The sequence below is a fragment of the Myotis davidii genome, unplaced genomic scaffold (assembly GCF_000327345.1).
Source record: "Myotis davidii unplaced genomic scaffold, ASM32734v1 scaffold18, whole genome shotgun sequence".
NCBI lineage: Eukaryota > Metazoa > Chordata > Mammalia > Chiroptera > Vespertilionidae > Myotis > Myotis davidii.
In genome coordinates, this window is record NW_006292696.1 from 14,220,530 (window position 1) to 14,243,845 (window position 23,316).

At 45.3% G+C, this 23,316-nt stretch overlaps 1 protein-coding gene across 1 annotated transcript in view; it reads left to right on the forward strand.

Annotated features, from left to right (window-relative positions):
* The window catches only part of TENM2 (teneurin transmembrane protein 2), a 910,242-nt gene that overhangs the window by 724,695 nt on the left and 162,231 nt on the right, over positions 1-23,316 (forward strand). The window contains exons 6-7 of the mRNA XM_006766332.2: positions 810-932; positions 14,533-14,738. Coding sequence (XP_006766395.1) covers positions 810-932; positions 14,533-14,738 — 329 coding nt within the window. The remainder of the gene's footprint in view (positions 1-809; positions 933-14,532; positions 14,739-23,316) is intronic.

The following is a 23,316-nucleotide window of genomic DNA, read 5'->3' on the forward strand; positions in this document are numbered from 1 at the left end:
TTTGCTAATCAACTGGGAAGTGGGGAGATGGGACAGACAGAGGGATGAGGAAGACCAGAGGAAGCTGGATTTGGAGGTTTGGGGTACACATTGAAGTAAAGCAGGACTTGTGCATAGGTGCTTGTCTCCTCAGCAAAGAGAAGAGGCTGTGCCTGGGACCTGTCTCATTCCCGGTGGTCAAGTGTGTGGGTTGTTGTTTTGTTTTGTTTTGGGCAGGGTGGAGGGGAGAAGAGGAATTGTGATGTTTTCAGTAAAGGGTCCCATGCCACCACCACACCCAAGCTTTTTCCACGATGGGCTGTAAAGTGTTCACTTACCATGAATAAGGTGGACAGGAACCATATTTTTAAAGTTTGGAATAGTTGGGGGTGGGCTGGTTCCATCTCAGTAGCCTCGTCTTGAAACTGACATTTTGAGGGACCTCCTGATCAGAGCCCCTGGACCCCCAGTCTATCAGCAGCTGCATCCAGAGTGTGGGAAAGCCGGGTATGACCAGCGGTGCCCTGCACAGCGGTTCCAAAGGGGCATCTCCCCTTTGCAGTGGTGCCACTTGGGAGGTCTGGGCTGTTTTCTCCTCCCTCCTCTGGCCTCCACAGGACCTCTCCACCTGGGGCTGTGAACAGCAGCAGAGACCTAACACCCAGAGCTGTGCTTTCTGTATTAGCTGTTTCCTGGGCCTGGGGCTGGCTACTTTTGAACTGCAGCTTCCTTAAAAGGCCAAGACTTGGAGAGGACACCTGGCCCTCCCCCTTGACATTTGCATTGCTGAATTATCTGTTCATATTCTCATGGCTTTGTCTCTCCCGCAGCAATGCATCTGCTCGGACTCAACTGGCAACTCCAGCCGGCAGATGGACACACCTTTAACAATGGGATCAGGACCGGCTTACCGGGAAACGATGATGTGGCAACGATGCCATCTGGAGGCAAAGGTGAGGTTACAGCTGCCGCTGGCCCTCTGGAGGTCACAGGAACGCTCAGAGCTCCCACCCGCTGGTTAATCCAAATCTGGGAAGATATGCAAAATGAGAGAAAGGGGGAAGAGAAGGAGGGGGAGGAGGGAGCATTGCCTTCCGAGGTGCGCCCCCCCCTCCCCCCGTTCAGAGCTGTTTGCTGTTCCTGTCTGTTGGCTGTGTTTGGCTGCAGCCGCTGGAGCTGGCAGGGCGCCTGCTTGGAACAATGTGCATACCTGTGCTATCTGCAGCCATGGCAGCTCTGCAGCGCCTGGAAAGCATCCCGAGGCCCCAGGCTTGGTCAGAGCTGCAGCCAGGCAGCCGCAGGAGAAAGTCCTTCCTGGTGGAGAAAGCCCAGCGGAGGGAGCCCTCTCCTGGGGAGAAAGGCGCCCCCCCCAGGGAGGAAGCCCCAACAGGCACAGCCTGGCAGATAGCCTCAGACTCAGAGCAGCTGGGCTTTAGGGGAGAATGAGGAGTTTCGACAATTGGGGAGCCAAGCCTCTCTACTATGAACAGTGAAGGGGACAATGGGAATGTCTACTGAAGCAATCAGGCAACGGTATTCTTGCAGGGAAAGAAAGGTGCTAGCCGGGAGCTAAGAAGAAGAGGAAACAGCTCGCTCCATGGGCAGCCACGGACCTGTGGGACAGACTAAAACTATTATTCTTGCACCATCTTTTCTCTCTCTCTCTCTCTATCTCTCTAGCTCTCTCGCTCTCTCTCTCTCTCTCTCTCAGTTGTGTAGCCCTTTTTGGCAACTAAAGTAGAAGGACTGTGCTGTGCAACACAGGTAGAAATGGACTACAACGGGGGATTTGTTATATTGAAACTCAGATCGCTTACAAATGCACTTTATTCTAAAGCTTCCACCTTTAAAAAAGAAAAAAAGACTCCAGCAGCCAGTGGCATCATTCAACTAGCTGAATCCGGAGGAAATCACAGACGGGAGGGTTTCTCCAGACACAGAAATTCTCACTCTGCCTCAGCACACATAGGCAGTGCACCCCCATGTTTCTTAAAATACCGCACAGGGACATTTCAAAGATGGGAATGGAACTAACGTTTATTGGGCTCCTATTGTGTGCCAGGCTTAGCATTGCGTACCTTCAGCAGTTCTAAAGGGAGGAGAGATTATCTCGGAGAAACTGAGGCCCAGGAGGCTTGAGAAACTTGCCTCACAACAAATAAGTAGACAGGTACAAACCTGGACTCGGGTCTGTGCCTGGGAATCTGTAGGCAAGCTTGCTGGAGTTTTCCTTAAATCAGCCGTTTTCCACAGAGAAGATTCCAGAATTCATCCTCCCTTACAGGTGTGTGTTCGTCAGCATCCCAAGATGCTAACATTGCTGGAATTTTTCTCCCTGGCGCTGTCCTAATGCTTACAGTGTGACTTTTGGTCTTCTTATCCAGTCTTTAATAACTGCTCCACTCATCTATCCTAATCATAACCCTAAATTAGCTTTAAGTAAGCATGAACAAGTTTTGTCCGAGGATGAAATTATATGCTTTCCATTATCAGGTAACTAACACAGCATCTAAAGATGAAAAGTAGACTTGGCCTTGACTGATCATGCCCTCCCTTCACTGACCAGAAAGCTCCAAGCTACGTGTGTTGGCCTCAGATTCCATCTCTTCACCTCCGAGACTTGAGACCACTTGCAATTTTGGTTTCTTTGAGACTGGTTTTCATTTTTGCCCACCAGGGGACACTTGGTCATGTCTGAAGACCTTTTTTTTTTTTTAATCCTCACTAGAGGATATTTTTTTCATTGATTTTTAGAGAGAGGGAAAGACAAAGAGAAATATCAATGTGAGAGAAACACATCGATTGGTTGCCTCCTGCACGCGCCGGGGCCAGGGAGGAGCCTGCAACTGAGGTACATGCCATTTACCGGAATTGAACCCAGGACCCTTTGGTCAGCAGTCCGACGCTATATCCATTGATCCAAACCGGCTAGGGCTGAAGACATTTTTTTGATAGTCACAGTTAGAGTAGGTGCAACCTGGCATCCATTGGGTAGAGGCTGAAATGCCATTGGACATCCTACAATACACAAGACAGGCCCCTCCCATCCAAATGGCAACCAGGATGCTCCTTGAGAAACCCGGCTTTGGGGGTCTCTCTTGTATTTTACCCTCGCGTGTCCTTGGATCTACCTTCACATTTGTGAAGAATGCTGAATACATATTCAAAAATGGACAAGCATAGTCTATCCTCAGGCACAGAAATGTCTATTAAATGTATATACATTCTGACATCATATACAAAGTCTTTTCACTTACTGTCCTTGATAGGCATTGACTTCTGTGAGTTAAGGTCAGCCACTCCGCCCATTTGTGATTAAGCCTGAACCTCCCCCACCAGCTCAGGCAGGCACCTCCCACAGAGAGTGAGTCCTACATGAGAGCGTGGTGTCTCTAAATCACCAATGAGGAAACACTTTCCATGGAAAGACCAGAATTTTTCCCCTCAGATGCAATACGCTTCTGTAAATGTTGTGTAATTCGTGTATCATCACCAGTTCAGCTGTTTCCAAATGAGTTATGAGACAGGTAAAAATGGTTGCCAAATCATTGTCCAATAAATTTTGTCAGTAGGACTCTTATGAAAAGGGGTGAGAATTTAAAATTGCTTCCAGTTGATGTAAAACTCTGAGCATCTCATTTTTGAATACCAAAACAGTACTCTTCTGATGACTGAAGATATCAGATCCCTTCTTCAACTTGCTGTAAAGTTTGGTTTTATAAAACAATTAGACAGGCCCTAGCCAGTTTGGCTCAGTGGATAGAGCATCAGCCCGAGGACTGAAAGGTTTTGGGCATGGACCTCAGTTGCAGGCTCCATCCCAACTGGTCGGGGTATGTACAGGAGGCAACCAATCAATTTGTCTCCCTCACATTGATGTTTCTCTCTATATATCTCTTTCACTCCCTTCCACTCTCTCTAAAAAATCAGTAGAAAAATATCCTCCAGTGTGGACTTAAAATATATGCTTTTTAAAAATGATAAAACAAAACAATTAGACAGGTTTTCCTTTTTTCACACACGGCTAGCTCTTTTCGAGAAAGTGACTTGAGGTTTGAATTTCTTTCCGCAGTGACCTCCCTCACTCCCACTCCCCAATTCTTATACATTTAGCTCACCCGAATCAATGCCAATAGACTGCTTTTCCAGTGTTTCAAAGAGACAATCAGGAACTATTGGCAATAAGTTAATTAAATAATACCCCCTCCATTTTGGGTGGTGCACAACAATCCTTCCCTCTGCTAATGTTTTCACCAAAAACACCACACATGGCCAGGGAGGTTAATCTTATTAAGCAATTACTGGGTAAGGATCCAGCAGCAGCAAATTGAAATGTAAGCAAAACATGGACATGTGAGTCCCATCTACGATGGCACGTCGATAAAGATTTCATTACCTGGTCTTTAGGAGTGTTTACATTTCTCAGATTTGGAAAGAAATCTAATAGACAGCGCAGCCTACACACTCTGATATGTTAGTGGAAACAAAGCACTTGATTAATTAGTTAGGAGAGTGTGTTCTTTGGCCTTTGTCTTCCCATTTCCATTTGTTGTTGCTCATGGCTTACTTTCACTCCGTTCTCTCATTCAATTAAACCTTCATGGGGTTGGTGGTTGGGTTTCGGATCAAGAAAAGGGAGCCCACGCACTGCCAGAATCACTCACCATCTCGTGTGTATTTCTATGTTAAGAAGAATGAACTCATACGTCTTCATTACGCGAGCTTGGAGCACGTTTTCTATAGAGCTGGGATTAGAGAAGCCTTGAGAACAGAGATTCAATACAGTGTTCTGACCTGGTCAGATAGCATAAGGGAATCCAGTTTGATTGGCTGGGCCCAGGGGCAACGTGCACAAGAGCTTTTATAGGGCACATCATAGGCAGCCAATTTGCTCATTGGTCTTAAGAAAGAGTAAGTTCCCAAGTAGGATTTCATGGATCATTCTGAAAACCTATCGCTCACTTTAAATGTAAGGTGTCCTTTATATGAGAGGTCAGCAAACTGCATCTTGTGGACCAAATCTGACCAGCTGCCTGTTTTTGCAAATAAAGTTTTATTGGAGCACAGCCATGTCCCCTCATTGCCTGGGGCTGCTTTTGTATCACAACGATGCGGTGAAGTACTTGCAACAGAGACTAGATTGAGGTCCACAAAACCTAAAAACACTTACCATGTGGCCTTTTACAGGAAAAGCTTGCTGACTGCTCTATGGCATTCGCAAACCCATTTCTACTTTTCTTGGTCTTACCTGGAACGACACAAATTATAGGAGGCTAGGAAGAAGAGACCAAACTCCCAATATGAGTTTTCTCTTCTTGACTAGAGTTGGGTATAATACAGTCTTGGTGACTTTGCACAAACTGGCCCTCTCTCATATAGGACTCTGCCATGGTGCAACTGGATGTAAACATCAGCTTCGTCACTTGGCAGCTGCATGAATTTAAGTAGGTCATGTCCTCCCTCAGCCTCTGATTCCTCATCTGTGAAATGGTCCCCCCTCATGAGCACGCTGTCCAGCAGAAATGAGACAACTCTTGTAAAACACGGTCTGTAGGATCCAGAAATTAATAAGAGATCCGTGAATATTAGTTGTTGTCATTGACATCTTATAGCTGGTGCATTGAGCAAGCCTCTGTGGGCTGCCACTTCTTATGAGGGGCTGTATTTTTGTTTGTTTGTTTAAGATAGTTTTATTAATTTTTAGAAAGAGAGGAAGGGAGAGAGGAAGAGAGAGAGAGAAACATCAATGTGAGCACCAAACATTAATCAACTGCCTCCTGCACACCCTGCACCGGGGATCAAAACCACAACCTGGGCATGTGCCCTGACCAGGAATTGAACTGGCAACCTTTCAGTGTGTGGGACGAACCCCAACTAATTGACCTACACTGGCCAGGGAACGTGCTATATTTCCAAAAGGCAAAGTCTGCCTTCAGAATGTCATAATAGACAATCATGCTGCATCATCTTTATTTTTTTTTTAACTTTCTGAGTATTAGAATGAACCCAAATGGAGACTTCTTCCCAGACGTTTGCTTGACAAGGTCCGTGGGAAGCAGGAGGGCCAGTATGCTGGCCGGCCTGCCACGGCGTTCCTTGTCTTGCTGCAGCCTGAGTCCCATCGCTGCCAGCCTGTTTTAAGCCCCACCATTCTCAGTTTATAACTCAGCTGTAAACATTTATTTGTGCCTGGAGCACATTTCTTTCCTCCCCTTTGAAAAAAAATCAGAATTTCCAGATGGTATGCAAGTTGGAAGAAAAATGGCAAAGACTGTTATGCTGTTTAGAAACATGTTTTTCTACACTTGCCCTTTCAGCAGAAACTTCGTAATGATTTTTACTAGTTGGCTTAATGCACGGGACTAGGAGCCAGATTAGCAGGGAGGTTGGTAATTCCTCCTCCGGCTCTCATCAGCCTCTCGGTGAACACAGCTCAGGGTTTCAAAATGATCACTTCCCTGCATGAGGCCTTTTCAAAGTCGGTGAAGTCCCCAGAAGGGCGAGGGGTCATCAGGTTGGAGCCAGTCATTACGACGATGGTGCGTGTCTCGTGGAAAATAGACCAATAACCTATGCACCGACACAGCTCCCCTTGCTTCGGAGGCCATGTTCTACCATTGTCACAGATGGGTACCGCTTACATGTGTCACATGGCTAGATGTAGCTTCCGATTGTCACCTGCAACTTCGTTCTAAGTTGCATAGTGTGTGCTATACCCAGCAGCCTTGTGACTTGGTGTGGGTATTAATAATGAGAGCTGGGTCCCTCCCCACCACAGTTGCCCTTGCTCACCTCGGTACTCTTCTCTTTGGGGGTCGCCTTGCACATGCAGGGGCTGGTGTCTGCTCTCTGCATGGATGCACACCTTGTTGTATCTTTGTACTCAGCCCAGGACCTGGAATACAGTCAGCATAGTGGTTAGATAGGTGGGATTCGGTGTTGGTCAGACATGGCTGTTAGTCCTGGCTCTGCCACTGAAGAGCTGTGTTACCTTAAGCAGGTCACTTGGCTTCTGTGGTCCTCTCATCTGAAAAAAATGGGGGAGGGGTCACAAAGGTGTCAGGAGATTACATGGCAAATAGTAACCCCTCAATAGATGTTAGCTGCCGTAAGTCATATGAGTGAACTGAACTACAGAGCAATGCAGAAGCAAGACCACCTGAACAGCCAGATGTATAAATATCTATTGACCATTTGTATACCATAAGCATCTGTAGACACAAGTGGTGAATCTTTTTTAATTAAATTCAAAATATCATGGCGGTTAACTGGTTAACTGGTTAAGGGACAAAGAGTTGGCCATTTTTACCTAAGGTGACAAACTGAGGTTTCTAAAGATCTAAAGGCTACGTACTTTCATAACATCCTTCAGTGCTTAGCACCCCAAGCACTGAAGGATTTTGTAAAAATCATTATTGCCATGGGATACCGTGACTACCACCATGGGAGCAGTGACACTCGGAACAGAAATCTGTCCGTGACAAATGGCCAGCCAGCAGCAGCGTGGAGGCCGACGGGCTGCTGGGGCCACGGAAGAGCTAGAATCCAGGGCAGTGAGCTAATGTCCTTAGGACCTTTCCGCCCACCTCTTGGTTAAACAGAACCCTCAGATGGTTGTCCTGATTCCCCAATAAATGGAAACAAGGTGTAATGACTGAAGCAATATTCTGAATTCAACTTTATTTGCAATAGATAAAAATATGTGAGGCAGAATAATCTGCAAGGCAGATTTACGCCAAGGTGCCTCCGGAGTTCGGTTAAGTTCAGGAAGTATGAAGATGAGGCTTCATTTCCCCGGTATGATGAGGAGGCCATTCCCGTTATCTCTTGTTTGGGGAATCGTCTCGCTGTTCCCATAAATGAATTATGGCAACGTTTCCTGAAATGATTAGCTCCTAATGTGGCTATGGAAAGCTGTCGACTTGCTCAGCATTAGTCTTATTTAACTGGTTGGGATTTTAGGTACATGTTTCTGAAATAGGCAATAGCTTCCCATTTACACGGGCAATCTTCCGTGGAGCTATAGAGAGAGGTGGGCTCTGCTGTGAAATTGATCATTAGAGTGTTTGCTCCTAAAAACCCAGAAATCTCATCTGTAAGCTGGAGATGAACCAGCCAGAACGATCGTGTGTGAAGCATCTGCTTCTTAGGGCCAAATGATCATCATCTCCACTTGTCACTTTGAGCTCACAGACAGAGAGAAGAGTTTGCTGCAGAAGCCACAGCTCCGGGAAGTGTGGGCTGGCCTGCATCCTGCTTGCTCACAACCCAAGGAGGGCGGCCAGACTTTCGCAGAGTAGCTGCCTAGTTCCTCCTCTCCTGAGGCTGCCAAGTCAAGCCCAGCCTGAATCCATGGGACTCTGAGCTGCAGGCTGCCTGGATGAAAGATGATGGGAATGTGACATAGACCCCAATGTTGATGTTGACCAAAGATTACCTTGCACTATCATAGATGCTCAACTAATATATGTTGCATGAAGGAATGAATGAATGAATGAATGACCCACGTAACATTGCTCTGGACATTCATGAATCATTGCTATGTAAATGAAATCTGGCTATTTTTCACTAACACAGGCTGCACACACGTAGTACCTACCAAAAAGCAGCTAGAATACATTTCAACGCCTGCAGTTTGGAGCGAATGAATTTGTGACTTTGTTTTCTGGGGCCATAGCACCTTAATTCAGATGACAGTCCCTCTGTGTCTGCAGACATATTGACCACTCATTGTATATTGATTTGGGCGGCTTTGGAAAATGATGGCCTGTATCTTTAAGGCCCACCCTGCCCCTTGGCCCTCTGTAGTGAATTATGCCTATACTAGGCAGCCTGTATTTTAAATTAGACCATCACAAATTGATCCTCCAAATCTGGGATCGTTACAGTGTTTTTAGGTAACACAGCAACAGAATAGAAAGATGTAGCAGCACCTACAAGTCAGGTATGACATCTATTACCCTAATTACTCCTCAGGAGGAGCCCATTATACAGATGAACAGGTAAACTCAGAGAGGGCAGTGAGTAGCCTGAAGGCACACAGCTCAGAGTTGTCAGCACTGGGATTCAAGCCCAGGGCTGACCATGGCTGTGTCACACTGCCTTCTGAGGTCTCAGACATTCCCAGTGGGAGGATGCCCTCCCTGGAGGTAAAGGTATAAAACTCAGGACTTCACTTCCTGTCCCTCAATGGCAGCCTGTTAGGGACCACCCGTGTTTGTGGTCCTAGAACAGCTGGCACAGCTCAGGAGTGGGTCAGTTTGTGGGAGAGTGGTAGCCTGGCCTCTGCTGCTGCCCTTGACCTTAGAGGCAGCCCAGACCTTCACTCCTGGACACCAGCCCAGGGTCTGAACCTCCAGGGACAGTTACTGAAATGACTCCTGACACTCTGGTGGCAGCAATTGGCAAAAATACCTTTTTTATGTCTTCTGAGGCAGTATTTACTAAATAGGTATTTTTTTCTCATTGTTCTTAAAATTACAGAGGTTATACAACTCATTGTAAACATTTTTTAAGAAATATATAGAAAAGGTCTTTTCTCTTTTACTATAAAGAATATTAGTGTAACAATTGGGAAATTTGAGTAAGGTCTGTAAATTAGACAAAGCATTGTATCAGTGTTCATTTTCTTGTTTTTATAAGGATACTAGAGGCCCAGCACACAAAATTGTGCGAGGGTAGGGTCCCTAGGTCTAGCCTGGGGTCAGGGACATCTTCCACCCGCTTGCCAGTCCCCAGTCCCGCCCCGCTGCTGCCATCCATCCTGGTTCCCCATTTGCCATCCGGCTATGATCAGAGCCTGTGGGCCAGGGGGAGGGACCAAGAGGCGGTCAATGCACCTCATAGCGACTGGTCTTGACCTCATAGCGACTGGTCGAGTGGTTGTTTTGGTCATTACGCCATTATGGTCACTGGGATTTTATTATATAGGATTTTACACAAAAGATAACTAAGAGTTTGCTCATGATTTTTCAAAAGGATCCACAAGGAAGTTTCCTTTAAATGGTAAATATTCCCATAGAATTTTCAAAAGGTAGTTGTGTGTGTTTGTGTGTGTGTGTGTGTGTGTGTGTGTGTGTGTGTGTGTGTTTAAGTCAGTTTACTTGCAACTGTGCTCAGTGAGTCTTCCTTAAGGCACTCATTTCACCCAGTAATCACAGGGGTTGGGTAAAATTGCCCATCAGATGGGCAGGCACACTTGATTCGGTTCAACAAGCGTTTCTAGAGCCATCATGTGTAGCTAGTGCAAACCACAGAGAACCTGGAGATGAATTCGCAGGTGTGCCTAACCACAGGGAGTTCAGTGTCTAATAAGAGAGACTTGGGAAGGTATGCAAAACCAATCCTAGTACCTACAACAGGTGCCATGGTAGCGTTAAGTGTAGCTATGGAAACTCGGGAAGAACCTACTATTCTGGTGGGGGTGGGGCTGTAAAGGAAAAGAGAGCTTCAGTGTGAAGGTGAACTGCATCTTAATTTCAGTGCTACTCAATAAAGCAGGTTTTTCAATAAAATAAGCGAATCAATCAAGTAATCACTTCTTAGAGGGTCCCACCAAAAATCAGTAATGGAAACAGATGATTTCTAATTTTAAGCTTGTTCCATAGTTATTTTGTTCTATTTCATAAGTATATCCTCCCCTCTCTCTCGGTACACAGATAAATAGACAAACATGTATACATATCTACACATATACATGTATACAGACATATAGATCACACTCACGGTGTTTGTCTTTTAGAAAATCCTTTACTCTGTAAAGAAAGCCAAATTCTTTCACATATAGTTTTTCATTCTTTTATTTAATTCGATGCAGTTAGCTAGCATTTATTTTACTATGATTGTGGTCTAGGAACTGTGCTAAGCCCTGCTTTGTATACTTCTGTTTGTTATTCCCACCCTGTGAGATAGCCACTCTTATCATTTCCATTTTATTAAAAAATAATCCTATCTAATAATAGACAAACATGGTAATTGACTGTACCTTTGCTATGCCTCCCATTGGCTAATCAACAAGATATGCAAATTAACCGCCAACAAAGATGGCGGTTAATTTGCATACGTAGATGCGAAACCACGGAGCGAAGACTGAAGGCGGCTCCAGCCAGAGCGAAGGCTTGAAGGCAGCTCCGGCCAGAGCCAAGGCCTGGGTCCCGGGTGCCAGCAGCCTGGGGAAGGGAAGGCCTATTGCATGAATCTTTTAGTGCTCATACAAATGCAACATTACAGTAATGTAGTGGCAAAGAAAACAATTTAATTTTTGGGTCACAACATGAGGAACTGTATTTAAAGGGCCAGAAGGTTGAGAACCACTGCCCTAGGGGGACGTGTGACACCTGAGAAGGCAGCCTGCAGTCACAGGTGGTGGCAGCTAACTTACTGACGTCGGTGTCCTGAAGTTAGGGTCTAGTAAAAGAAGCGGGTCCCACTGATCGCAGAACCAAAGCCCCACGGCTCCGTGTCCAGGCCACTCTGCACACCTGACATTCTCAAACTCCACTGAGGTTTCAGTGGCAGAGTAGCGGCTCATGGATGCTGACTTCCTGCTTCTTTTTCATATCCTGTCATGATCCCAGCAACCCCGAAAGCCCGACGGACATAAAGGAAAGCCCTTCTAATAAGCTGAAAGATGAATAATTTCTTTAAATTTTTTTTTTTGACTTTATTGGGATGATATTGGTTAATAAAATTATATAGGTTTCAGGTTTACAGTGGTATAACACATCATCTGTAGACTGTATTGCATGTTCACCACCCAATGTCAAGTCTCCTTCCACCACCATGTGTCCCCCCCTTTACCTGTTTCTTCAACTTATTGCCACACTATGATTGCTGGGGTTACTCTGGGTCGCTCTCCAACTCCCTTAAACTGTTCTTCCTCTGGGGTCTTTTTTTTACTACATTTCTTCATCACTGGTTCTTTTTAACATAGCCCTTCCCCCCAAAAGGCCTTAATTTGGAGGAAAGGCAGGGGATCTATCTGAAGCAGCATTTTACATACAAATTAGTTTCCAATTTATAATCAGAGCTTCTGATCAAACAGTGATAATAAGTGTTTCCCCCAGACTTGTCATTACTTTAGCAAAATAAAGAATACACTTAGGCTTAGAGCCTTACAGATAATAATAATGATGATGAAAGCTAATTTTTATTTAGTATTTACTTTCTGCCAAAATTATTCTAAAACCTTCCCGTGGACTGACTTGCTAAAGCCTCATAGCAATCCTGGGAAATGAATAATAATAGTGTTCCAACTGTACAGATGAGGAAACTGAGGCAGAGAGAATTGGTACATTTACCAAGGATCAAAGCTGGGTTTTGAACCAAGAGAGTGTCAACCCACAGTCTCTGCTCTTACTTATTACACAACACTCTTCCCCCTACAGGCAAGTATTCCATGTCTGTGAGCCAACATCAAAATGCTCGAGGAACAAGCCATCTAGTCCCACCTAAACGTCGGAACCACTCAGGACTTCCTAGTTGTTTCTTTACTTCTTAATGATGTTATATGAAGGAAGCTTCCAAACTTCTCTCTGGAGCCTGTCCTCTAGGTTCCTTTTTATTCTAGAGGTCAGGAGTTTCTTCTTAGGGTCCAAACCAGTGTTCCTCCTGCTTTATTTTAAGCCCCTGTGGACTTTTTATTTCATCCACTATTGAGCTACATACAAATGAATCATCACCTTTCTTGCTAAAGAAAAGTGAGGGGAAATAACTTCAGACTCTCAAGTCACCCTGGTGGGGGGAGGGGGGGGAGGTGGTATAATTTAGATATGGAAACCTTCAGAGATCCATGTCTTATTTGGCAGATGTAGAGACTGGCCCAAGTCACTCCCGAGTCTTGTCTCGGGAGAGCAGTGAGATAGGAACAGAGCCAGGTCTCCTCAGCGAGGTAACTTCATTTCCCTTCCATACTGGTCCAGTAACCATGCCGTCTCCTGACCACCCAAACCCTCTGCAATGTGTAGTGGCCAAGTACAGAGAAATATTTTCAGAACAGTCCCTCCTTTCTGGAATGCAGAGGGGAGCTTATTTCTAATCCTTTGTTCATTGACCTGGAGTCTTGCGCTAAGCAAAATAAGCCAATCAGAGAAAGTATTACATGATCTCACTCATATGTGGAATCTAATGAACAAAATAAACTGATGATCAAAAATAGACCCAGAGACATAGAAGCATGGAACAGATCGAACCTCAGAGGGAAGGCAGGGGAAGATGTGTGGGGAGAGATCAACCAATGAACGTTTACGCATATATGCATAACCCATGGATATAGACAATGGGACTGGGCGGGGAAGGGGGTAGCTGGAAGAGGTCAATGGGGACTTATATAATACTTTCAACAATAAAGATTGGGAAAAAAAGGAAGTTTCCAGACCAATACGGCCATCAAACTGACCATTGAAAAGTGAAAAGACCCTCAAAACAAAAATGTCTTTGATTCTTTTTGTGTCCGGTTTCCATTGGTTTAGACCAGCCCTGGGCAAACTACGGCCCGCGGGCCAGATCCGGCTCGTTTGAAATGAATAAAAGTAAAAAAAAAAAAAAGACCGTACCCTTTTATGTAATGATGTTTTCTTTGAATTTATATTAGTTCACACAAACACTCCATCCATGCTTTTGTTCCGGCCCTCTGGTCCAGTTTAAGAACCCATTGTGGCCCTCGTGTCAAAAAGTTTGCCCACCCCTGGTTTAGACATTCTCAAGAAGGTAGGAGATTAATCTTATTTTGTTTTTCAAGTTCAGAATCCATTGGAAGGAACCACAAATGACCTTTATAAAACTAGGTTCCTCAGAAGTGTGGGAGGCAATGGTGATTTAAAAATCTTCTGATGATATAGGTAGTCCTGAAGCTCCTCTGATTAAAGTGATAAAAGATGCTGAGTGTGGGCAACTGATAGTTCCCTATAAGTGATTCCACAGAATGGGGCAATGATGGTGCTCCATTGTCACCATCAGAGCAGTGTGGTTTCCGCAGGGTCTTTAAGCCCCTCCTTCTCACTCACAGAAGGAGTTGCTCCCAATATTAGGTCAGCCTAAGATCAAATCCCCATTTTCTACTGAGTTACTTTATTTCCTTTGGACTGATTTTTATTTACTGTTACTTCTTTTTTTTTAATTTATAAAAATGTTGGAGTACACTGGACTGGTTTGTGGCTGGAAAGAATAATTACAGGCTGCAAGAATTAAACATGCTGCCAAGTTAATATCACTCTCCCTGCCCTGCTGATATTTTTTTTACATCCCAGTTACATTCAGGGTCGTTGCAAGCTTTGCATGTACTGAGCAGACTCCGGCTCTTATTATATTTGATCAGCGAAGGGCAGTCACGGAAGTTTGAGAAAGCATTATGCCAGTATCTCAGATGCCCTGGGGTCTGGGTTTATAGCTTTGTTATTTAATACCTGAATGTTTTAAACTGTGACTAAAGAGGAACTTGCCATGAGTTTAATCTTAATATGTTTTGTTTAAATCCTGGCATATCATTAAACAGAAATGGAGAGCCAGCTCATGTGTATAGATGTCGCTGACTTGACGTCAATCCCTGTTTTCCAGGGCCCTGGTCATTGAAAAACAGCAGCATAGACAGTGGTGAAGCAGAGGTCGGTCGGCGTGTGACCCAAGAAGTCCCACCAGGCGTGTTTTGGAGATCACAGATTCACATCAGCCAGGCCCAGTTCCTCAAGTTCAACATCTCCCTGGGGAAGGACGCTCTCTTTGGTGTTTACATAAGAAGGGGACTTCCGCCATCTCATGCCCAGGTATGACCATGCTTGATCTGACCATGAGTTATTGTTTTAAAAATACACACACACTTTACACCATCTAGAGTGGCTGTCATTAAAGGGCGAACAATAACAAGTATTGGCAGGGATGTGGAGACGTTGGAACGTTGGTACCTTGCTACATTGGTATATTGCTATTGAGAATTTGAAATGGTGCAGCCACCGTGGAAAAGAGTTTGACAGTTCTTCAAAAAGTTACACGTAGAATTACCATATGACCCAGTAATTCTACCTCTAGGTATGTACCCACAGAGAACTGAGAACATCATTTCTCATAAAAACATACACATGAATGTCATAGAAGCATTACTTGGTATAACCCCCAAGTGGAAACCACCCAAATGTCCTTGACTGACGAATGGATAAACAAAATGCAACGTATCCGTACAGTGAAATATTATTCAAACATAAAAAGGAATGAAGTGTCATTATAGCTAGGACATGGATGAACCTTGAAAGCATCTTGCTAAGTGAAAGAAGCCACATACACAGGGCCACGTATTCTATGATTCCAGTTATATTGTCCAGAATAGGTAAGTCCACAGAGGCAGAAAGGAGACTAGTGATTGCCAGGGGCAGGAGAGGGTAGAATTGGACTGACTGCTAGTAGGTATGGCGTCTCTTTGGAGAGTGATATAAAAGCTCTGAAATTAGATCGTGATGGTTGCACAGCATGGCGAATATTCTAAAAACTACCAAACTATAAGATAGTGAGATTTATGTTATGTGAACTATATCTCAAAAAACAGTAACAACCCTACCTGATGAAGTCAGCTTTGCTAGACCTGGGGGTGAATCCTTGGGTACTTAATGTTCAGGTGTTCTGGTTATTAGATTAATTTGTTAAAATTTCACTAGGAGGCACCCCTAGTCAAAAGAGTGACAAAATTCAGCAGCTGTTTCTCTGAGACTCCCTGTTCTTCCCTGAACTGAGCGCCTTGGGAAGTCTTGGACACTGTGAAAGTGGCCTTATTCCCAGTGCTGGGAACGAAGAGATTGGATTACATGATGGATTTCATTGTTCCTCCTCTCACCTCTCCTTTAATTTGTCCCGGTAGGGATTGTACTATACATACCAATTGGGATAAATTAACACCCAACTAGCTTGGTTTTCTTTTCCAATAAGAATTGTATATCCAGAGGAAGCCATCGTTGAGGTTTCCCGCCTCATTTGCTTTCAACGCCAGCAAGTCCATAAGGAAGTACATTAGGGAAATATTCCAGGAGTATTCCATCCAGTCAAAGATGACTTTAAAATGTGTTGGAAAGGTATTCATCTAGAAAAGTCAATTGGAAGAATTGAAAGCTTTACCATAAACCCATTAGCAAAACTAAAGCAAGAGGGCACTATTTCTTCATATTTAGTACATGGCAGGCATTGCTAATCGATGACTGTACGTTTTCCTCACTGAACTCGGTACAGGTCCCTCCAACAGGATCCCTAAGGCAGCCACTAATGATCAACCAGTGTTGACTCTTAAGATGAAATTTATTAGCAATCCCATTTTTACAGCCTGAAATGATCGGTGTAAGGGACTCTTTCCTTTCTGAGCAGGGAGGGCCATGCTGTAGGGACCGGTATGGAAAGTGGTTGTCAATAGAACAAGCATCCATCCACACAGAAAAATATTTACTGGTCTAGGCACTGATTACCCAGAGATGCGTTAACATAGCCCTGGCCAAGCAGAACTCCTGATACCAAAAGCACAATTTTTTTTTCCAAGAGCTTCTCATCCAGAGAAAGAGGAATTCAGCTAAGAGGAGTCCCAGAGGCATTTCTGTGACTTCCGGCCAGGCACATGGCAGAGTGCTGCTCTGGGAAGTTCTGCCAGTTGTGAGTGGTCTCCTTGACCTTCAGGTGCCATTGCTCCTATTGCAGCATAGCGAAGGATTTGCAGTGGTGGAATCTGCCCTTTTGGCATTCGTCAAGCATGCCTCTGGGTACAGCTGAGCATAGCTTTCCTCTCAGCCAGTTGGATGCAGGGAGCTTACTGGGAAAACTCGCTTCTTCCCAGCATTGTTTCCAGAACCATTATCCCCCTTCCTTTGCATCCTCTGAGCAACATTAAAGCCGGTGATCCTGGAAATCGGGTAGGTAACTCTCTGGGACTGCGTGATAGTGGACAGTGGGCAAACAGACTCTCCCCAGGTTCCCTGCTGTGCTGACAGTCAAGACTCAAATCCTCAGCGACAGTGTCTTTTCTGCTTTTGTGGCTACACCACACTGTCCATCTCCTGCCAACCCAGTGATAGTTCCGGTGGTCGTCCTCTCAAAATAGCTATACTCCCAGGACAGGCCCATCACATTTCAGGGGAAGAGAAATGAATAGGCATGGGCTGATGTGCTTGAAGGGTTTCAGTCCAGCTGCCAATTTGGAAATTTAGTGTGCTTTGGAGGGTCAAGTAAGCGAGACACAGTGCAGATGCTTAGAAATGAACAAGACAGGTACAATATAGGGGCGCTCCTTTTAAAAAGGAAAGGAAGGGAAAATATGACTCCCTACACATTCTCACACCCATTCACTGTCATTACATGCATTCACGTCCTTTTGATGGGCTCCATTTCCTCCAGGAGATGGTGCTTAGCTCCTTGCAGGGATAGGTGACTAACTCATTATAGAATTTCTCATTTCTATTGGCATATCCTATCAAGGAACATAAGTTCTATGGGGATTGGCAGTCTAGCCAAGGTGACTCATATGAGCTGGAAAGACAGAAAAAGGTGGGGAGGGGAAAGAATATGAAATTCTATTGGCTGTGTTGCATGTAATGGCTATGCTTAAATTTTATTGAGTATTAATAAAATAATAAACCTTGTAGGCTCTGACCAAGAGCCTACAAGGTTTAGTATCCATGTCCAAGGATATTAAGTACAGAGAGAATCCTTTCTTACCTGCTGAAATTTCCCAAGAATTAGAGTCTGTCCCAGTTGACTTTTGGAAAGAGGCGAGAAGCTGTGATAGAGGCACTGTGGCAGAGGGGAGAAAGTCCTGGAGTAAAGGGAGAACTGAGAATGGAGGCCCGGCTACGTATTAAGCCGGTGACCTTGGACATGTCCCTTAACCACTTTTAGCCTCAGATTTCTTATCTACCTGTGTGACCTGCCTCACATTATTGTAATAATAAAGGTAAGACGAGAAAACATTTGGTAAACTAAAACACAATATAAAGATACTAGAGGCCCAGTGCATGAAATTCATGCATGGGGGGAGGGGGAGAGGGTCCCCTCAGCCCAGCCTGCACCCTCTCCAATCCAGGACCCCTCAGGGGATGTCCCTCTCACAATCCTGGACCTCTGGCTCCTAACTGCTTACCTGCCTCCCTGCCTCCCTGCCTGATCACTCCTCACTGACCACCTGCTGGCCTGATCACCCCTAACTGCCTCTGCCTGCTGGCCTGATTGCTCCCAACTCCCCCCCCACACCAGCCTGGTTGCCCCCAACTGACCCCCCTGCCGGCCTGGTCGCCTCACACAGCCTGCTGCTTGGTCGTTTGGTCGCCCCTCACTAACACCCCTGCCGGCCGGGTCACCCCACACAGCCTGTTCGGTTGTCCGTTCAGTTGCGATGGTCACTTAGGCTTTTATATAGATAGAACATATGCAAGATATCCCTGTACTAAGAAATTCTGTGTGGCCCTAGCAAATACTGAATAGAAATAGGTGATTGTGTAAACATAGCTATTTAAAATAAAATTAACTTTCTAGTTTTATTGCTTCTTATTGAAGAACAAAGGGTTTTCATTCAAGAAAAAAATTAAAAACAAAAGGAAGAATGTGAAAATATAATTTGAAGCAGTCCCCTTTTGCCAAATATTTAGATAGAATTTTCGATATAATAAAACATATTTTCAGGGGGGAAAAATACCTCAGAAATGGAGTGGCTTAAAACGACAGAGGTTATTTCTTTTCTATTCAGAACAGTGGTTCCCAACCAGGGGCACGTTCACCCCACCCTGGCGACATTTGGCGGTGTCTGGGACTGTGGTGGGTTGTCACCCTGGGAAGAGGTGGGTGGGTGGAGACTGGGTGGGTAGAGACTGGGGATGCTGCTAAACACACACAGGACAGCTCTTCACAACAAAGAATTATCTGCCCCCAAAAGTCAAATGTGCTGAGCTTAGGAAACCCTACTTCACATGCTCGTCTTGGGTGGCACTGGGCTTTGCTCAATGTCAACCTCTTTCAAGGACATAAGCCTGTGGAACCTCCACTACCAGACACAGGACTAGTTATCAGCAGGAGAAAAAAAAAGGAGAAGGTGGTGAATTGTCCACCTATCCCTAAGAATTCTGCTTGGGAGTGACACATGTCATTTAAGCCCCTCTCCTATGGACCAAAGCAAGTCATCCTAACTTCAGTGGGGCAGGAAGTAGAATCCTGTGATGCCCCTGGTTGGAGGAACACCAGGTATGTCCATGAAAAGCCCTGATCACTTACAGTAAAAGGTTGGGATGCCCGTCCTCCTGGCTAGTCTTTGTGAGCACCCTTCATTCTTTTCCGGAAAGCAACCCTTAAGGATCTTACATGAATGGTCGGATTGCCCTTCTGGAAGTCCCCGCCACCAGCAGTGAGGAAGTACCCATTTGATTTACTTGATCTGGTGCATAAACCGGGTATTATCATTGTTTACTCTTTGTCAGATTGAAAGGTAGATGTTATGTTGTCTTTTAAATGCAGCCTTTTGATAACCTGCATTGCTTTTGTTAAGACCCACACCCCAAAAATAGAGAGTTGACCTAAGCCCGTCAGAACCTACCGGCTTGAATTCTTTATGGGAGTGGTGTGTGTAAGGAAGCCTGGCACATCTTGCCAGATCTTTGCAATCCTACAAACCGTGTCAGATTTGCTCAGCCCAGTTCTAGAGAGGAAACATCAGACTTTCCAAAGGAATCAGAACTGGCCCAGCTAGAGTGCGAGGCACCCAGTACGCCTCAGAGGCCGCGGCTGCGAGTCAGGATCCGGTAGTTAAGGCAGAGAGCAAGCCATCTGGCAGTTCCTCCCTGATTGCGGCGGGTGTGTCAAGCCAAGTGCAGTCCTCTGTGAGAACAAGTCAATAATCGGCAAATTAGGTTCATGATTAGCCCCAGACAACAAGACATCATTCCCGCTTGGGAGCCCTGCCGAGACTTCGCCTTCTCCACAGTCCTGTTTAGCAAATATTACCAATGCCTATTTCATCTCTCTGACGGATGGAGCCAGGAGCCCAGTGACTTCCAGAGGCCTTCCAGCTGCAGGGGGTTGATTGGAGGGTGGGACTGGGGATTGAACGGCAGGAGCACGGAAGGGGACCGCTGTTGACCCGAGCGCTTTCCACTGGGATGCGTCTGTGGACTGGGAAGCAAAACTAGCCACACAGTAAAAAATGACAGCAGGGAGCTATGTAAAAGACCACAAATTGCCCCATGATCACACCCAGTAAATGCAAATATGGCAGCTCCGGCATGTGTGGACGAAGATCAAACATTCCCATTTGTCCTCATCAGGGGCTGATGAATTGCCCTCAGTGGCCCTTTTTAAAAGTGAATTTGTAGATGGCGATGAGTGGTGTCAGCTTTGGTCACCTCGGGGTATCCCTCCCCAGTTTAAAAACTTACTTGATAAGAAATTCCCTTCTTCCTTGTTCCTGTCTTGCTTGCCAAAGAAGTAGATTGCACACGGTTTCATTAGAGGCGGCACTAACCGGGTCCCTAGGACAGAATCACCCGAGTTCCTGAGCGTCCTGGTTCTGTCATGTCCTGGTTCTGTTGCTGCGCCACCCTCTTTGCACCTTCCCCAAGCCCGTTCACCAGGCAGATGGGCTGTCCCTGGACCTCATCCTTCCAGGGGACTGTGGGCTGTGAGCCTGCTGTGGAGGGAACACCCGGGCTGCACTGGCAGCTCCCAGAGCAATTGCATTTCACTTTGAAGGAGGCATGTTTGACAGGCATGTCTGCAGACCTCCCTTTCGAAAGTCCTTACGCTGTGTGTGGAGAAAGAGTTTGTGAAACCAAGAGAATCGTGGATTCTTCTGTGTTGGACCGAACATGCTTTCTGAAAGCTCTTTCTCAAGACCTTGTCTGATTACCTGGTGGCATCAGCACAGGAAGCGAAGCTGCCACTCCAGTGGGTGGGTTACCCTCCGGGGCAGCCACCACGGAGAGCTAAGGAGGAATCTCAGGGGAGGCTCGAGTCTTTCGAGAGAACAGGTCTTGACAGAGGCGCAGGGAGGACACTGTGAATGCTTTTCCAGAGGGTCATGCTGGGGGAGAAAGGCAGAAATAAGTCAGAGGGGGCAGCACCCAATCACCTTGTAGACTGAGCAGAGTCTCAGAGGTACTGTAGTTCAGCACTTTGCAAAATTTCTGGGCAAAGACCTTTATTTTCTAATGAAATCTTATATAGAACCCCATATATAAGTGGATAAAGTGACAGCTGTATATTTTATAGTCTAAACCCATATTTGTTACTATAATGTTAATCTCTGTATATGTATGTTCATTATATATGGGGGAGAGAGAGAGAGAGAGAGACACTAAACTACGGTGGTCACCTCTAGGAATAGGTGAGGAGAACAGTACTGAGAATTAGGTTTGAAAAGTACTTGTTTTACTTGTAATAAAGCATTAAAGGTAAGGCAGCTCCCTTCCCATCTCCCACAACTGTGCTCACAAAGACTGAAAGTAAATGTGACAAAATGTTAAGGTTTATTCATTTGAGTAGCTGAAATATGGGTATTTTCTACCATAGTCTTTGCACTTTTCTTCATTTTAGTAATTGCTGTCTCTTTAAGAAAAGCAAATCTGTGACAAACTTGAGTCTGTTTTGAGCAAAACAAGTGTTGAGAGACTATAGAGGATGACGTGATCTCTATATTCATTTCATTTATGCGCTTCGTTTTGTTTGCAGTTTTGAGAAAAATCACAATGAATGTCTGCAAGTAGTTGCAAGCAGCAGGTTTTTTTTTTTTCTTAATTGTCTTTTGTAAAAGACTCTGGCTACTCTTCAATTAAGTTGATCCACACTTTTGCGGGGGGGCGGGAGGGGGCGGGAAATGATTGTTTGAAGATTAAATCACTTCAAATATCTAACAACTACTTTCTTGCCTTCGATACACAAGTAGAGAAGTTGCACCCCCAAACTTTTCTAAAATCAGCTTTGAAACCCTTTATTTTTAAAAATTGTCATTATGGGAGATGTCACATGTTCATTGGAAATTGCATTCCTGGCTTAACATCCTGGCATGGCCTTGTACACCCCTGCCCTGCCTGGCACTTGGTTGAACAGGATTCACCAGAGCAGGTGCTTATACAACTCTGAGCAGATACACATCCGCGAGCGTTCAGAGACCAGTGCTTGGAACTTCCTAATACGCAGCAGAGGTAATGGGGTTCACACCCACATTGGAAAATGTTAGGAAAAGGGTTACTCCAAGATCTTCACAGCAAGTACTGGCTGTGAAATGTTCACGGAAGCCCCTCTCAGGAAGGCTGCTCCCTAGGGAAGCAAAAGTTATTGTAAGTCACAAATGCCCATTCACCATCAGATCACTCACAGGAGATGCTCTCCAGGCAGAGGTCCCTCCCCACGTGGCACTAGCCATGGTGATCACAGGCAGCATCGCTGGAGGGCTCCGACGTGCCGAGGTCTGTTGTCACACGAGTAACCTTAGCTGATCCTCACAACAGCCCTGGGAGGGAGGCAGCCCCACTTGACACAGGAAAGAACCGAGACAGTTTAGGGTCACAGAGCTGGTGTGTAGTGGGCATGGCAGTCAGACGCGTCTTTTGTCTCCTCTCTGTGGGCGGTGTTCCCAGGAGCATCCTCAGTGCAGCGTAGACATGGTCACTGATGAAGTACAATGGCCACTTGGGCCCCAAACGGGAATTGCAGTCCCGTGTAAGGGATGCTGGAGGTCTGGGGTCTGCCTTAATGGGCCAGGGGGAGCCTGGGTGAATGTGAGTCTGGCCGAGGAAGCACCATTAAATACTGCAACGGAGGGAAGGAACTGAGGTGACAGGAGGCACCTCCAAGGGGGAGATTGTGATCAGGTAAAGAGCAGCCGTGGGAAGTTTGAGGAAAGCATCCAATATGCTTACAGACAGACTCCTGAGTGTGTTGGGCCAGTCAAGCCGGAGGGATGCTGTATTGTTCTCGAGTGGTTCATCGATTTTCTGAGATGCGTGTGAGTGCGCGTGAGGCTGGTCTTCTGACATCTCTGAAAACAGGATGTGTTTTGCAATCGATGAAGCTGAGAGACAATGAAATGTTGGGTGTCACATTTCTGTGAGTGTATGAAAACTCGGTGTTTGCTCTGACAATTGGAGTGTAGTTGCAGATATAGCCTGAATTTTCCTAAATATGAGATTTTTTTTAAGTTTCATAATTAGTTCTATTTTTTGAGATAAAGTCCTCATCAGTCATTTTCTCATTGGTTAAAAAAAAAACCACATTCATTTTAAGTGTCCTTTTTACTAATTCCAAATATCCTCAGATAACTAGATCTTATTGTACATACCAAGTCAGTGTGCAGATTTAAATATATTTTTAAGATATATAAATATACAAAATGAGGTA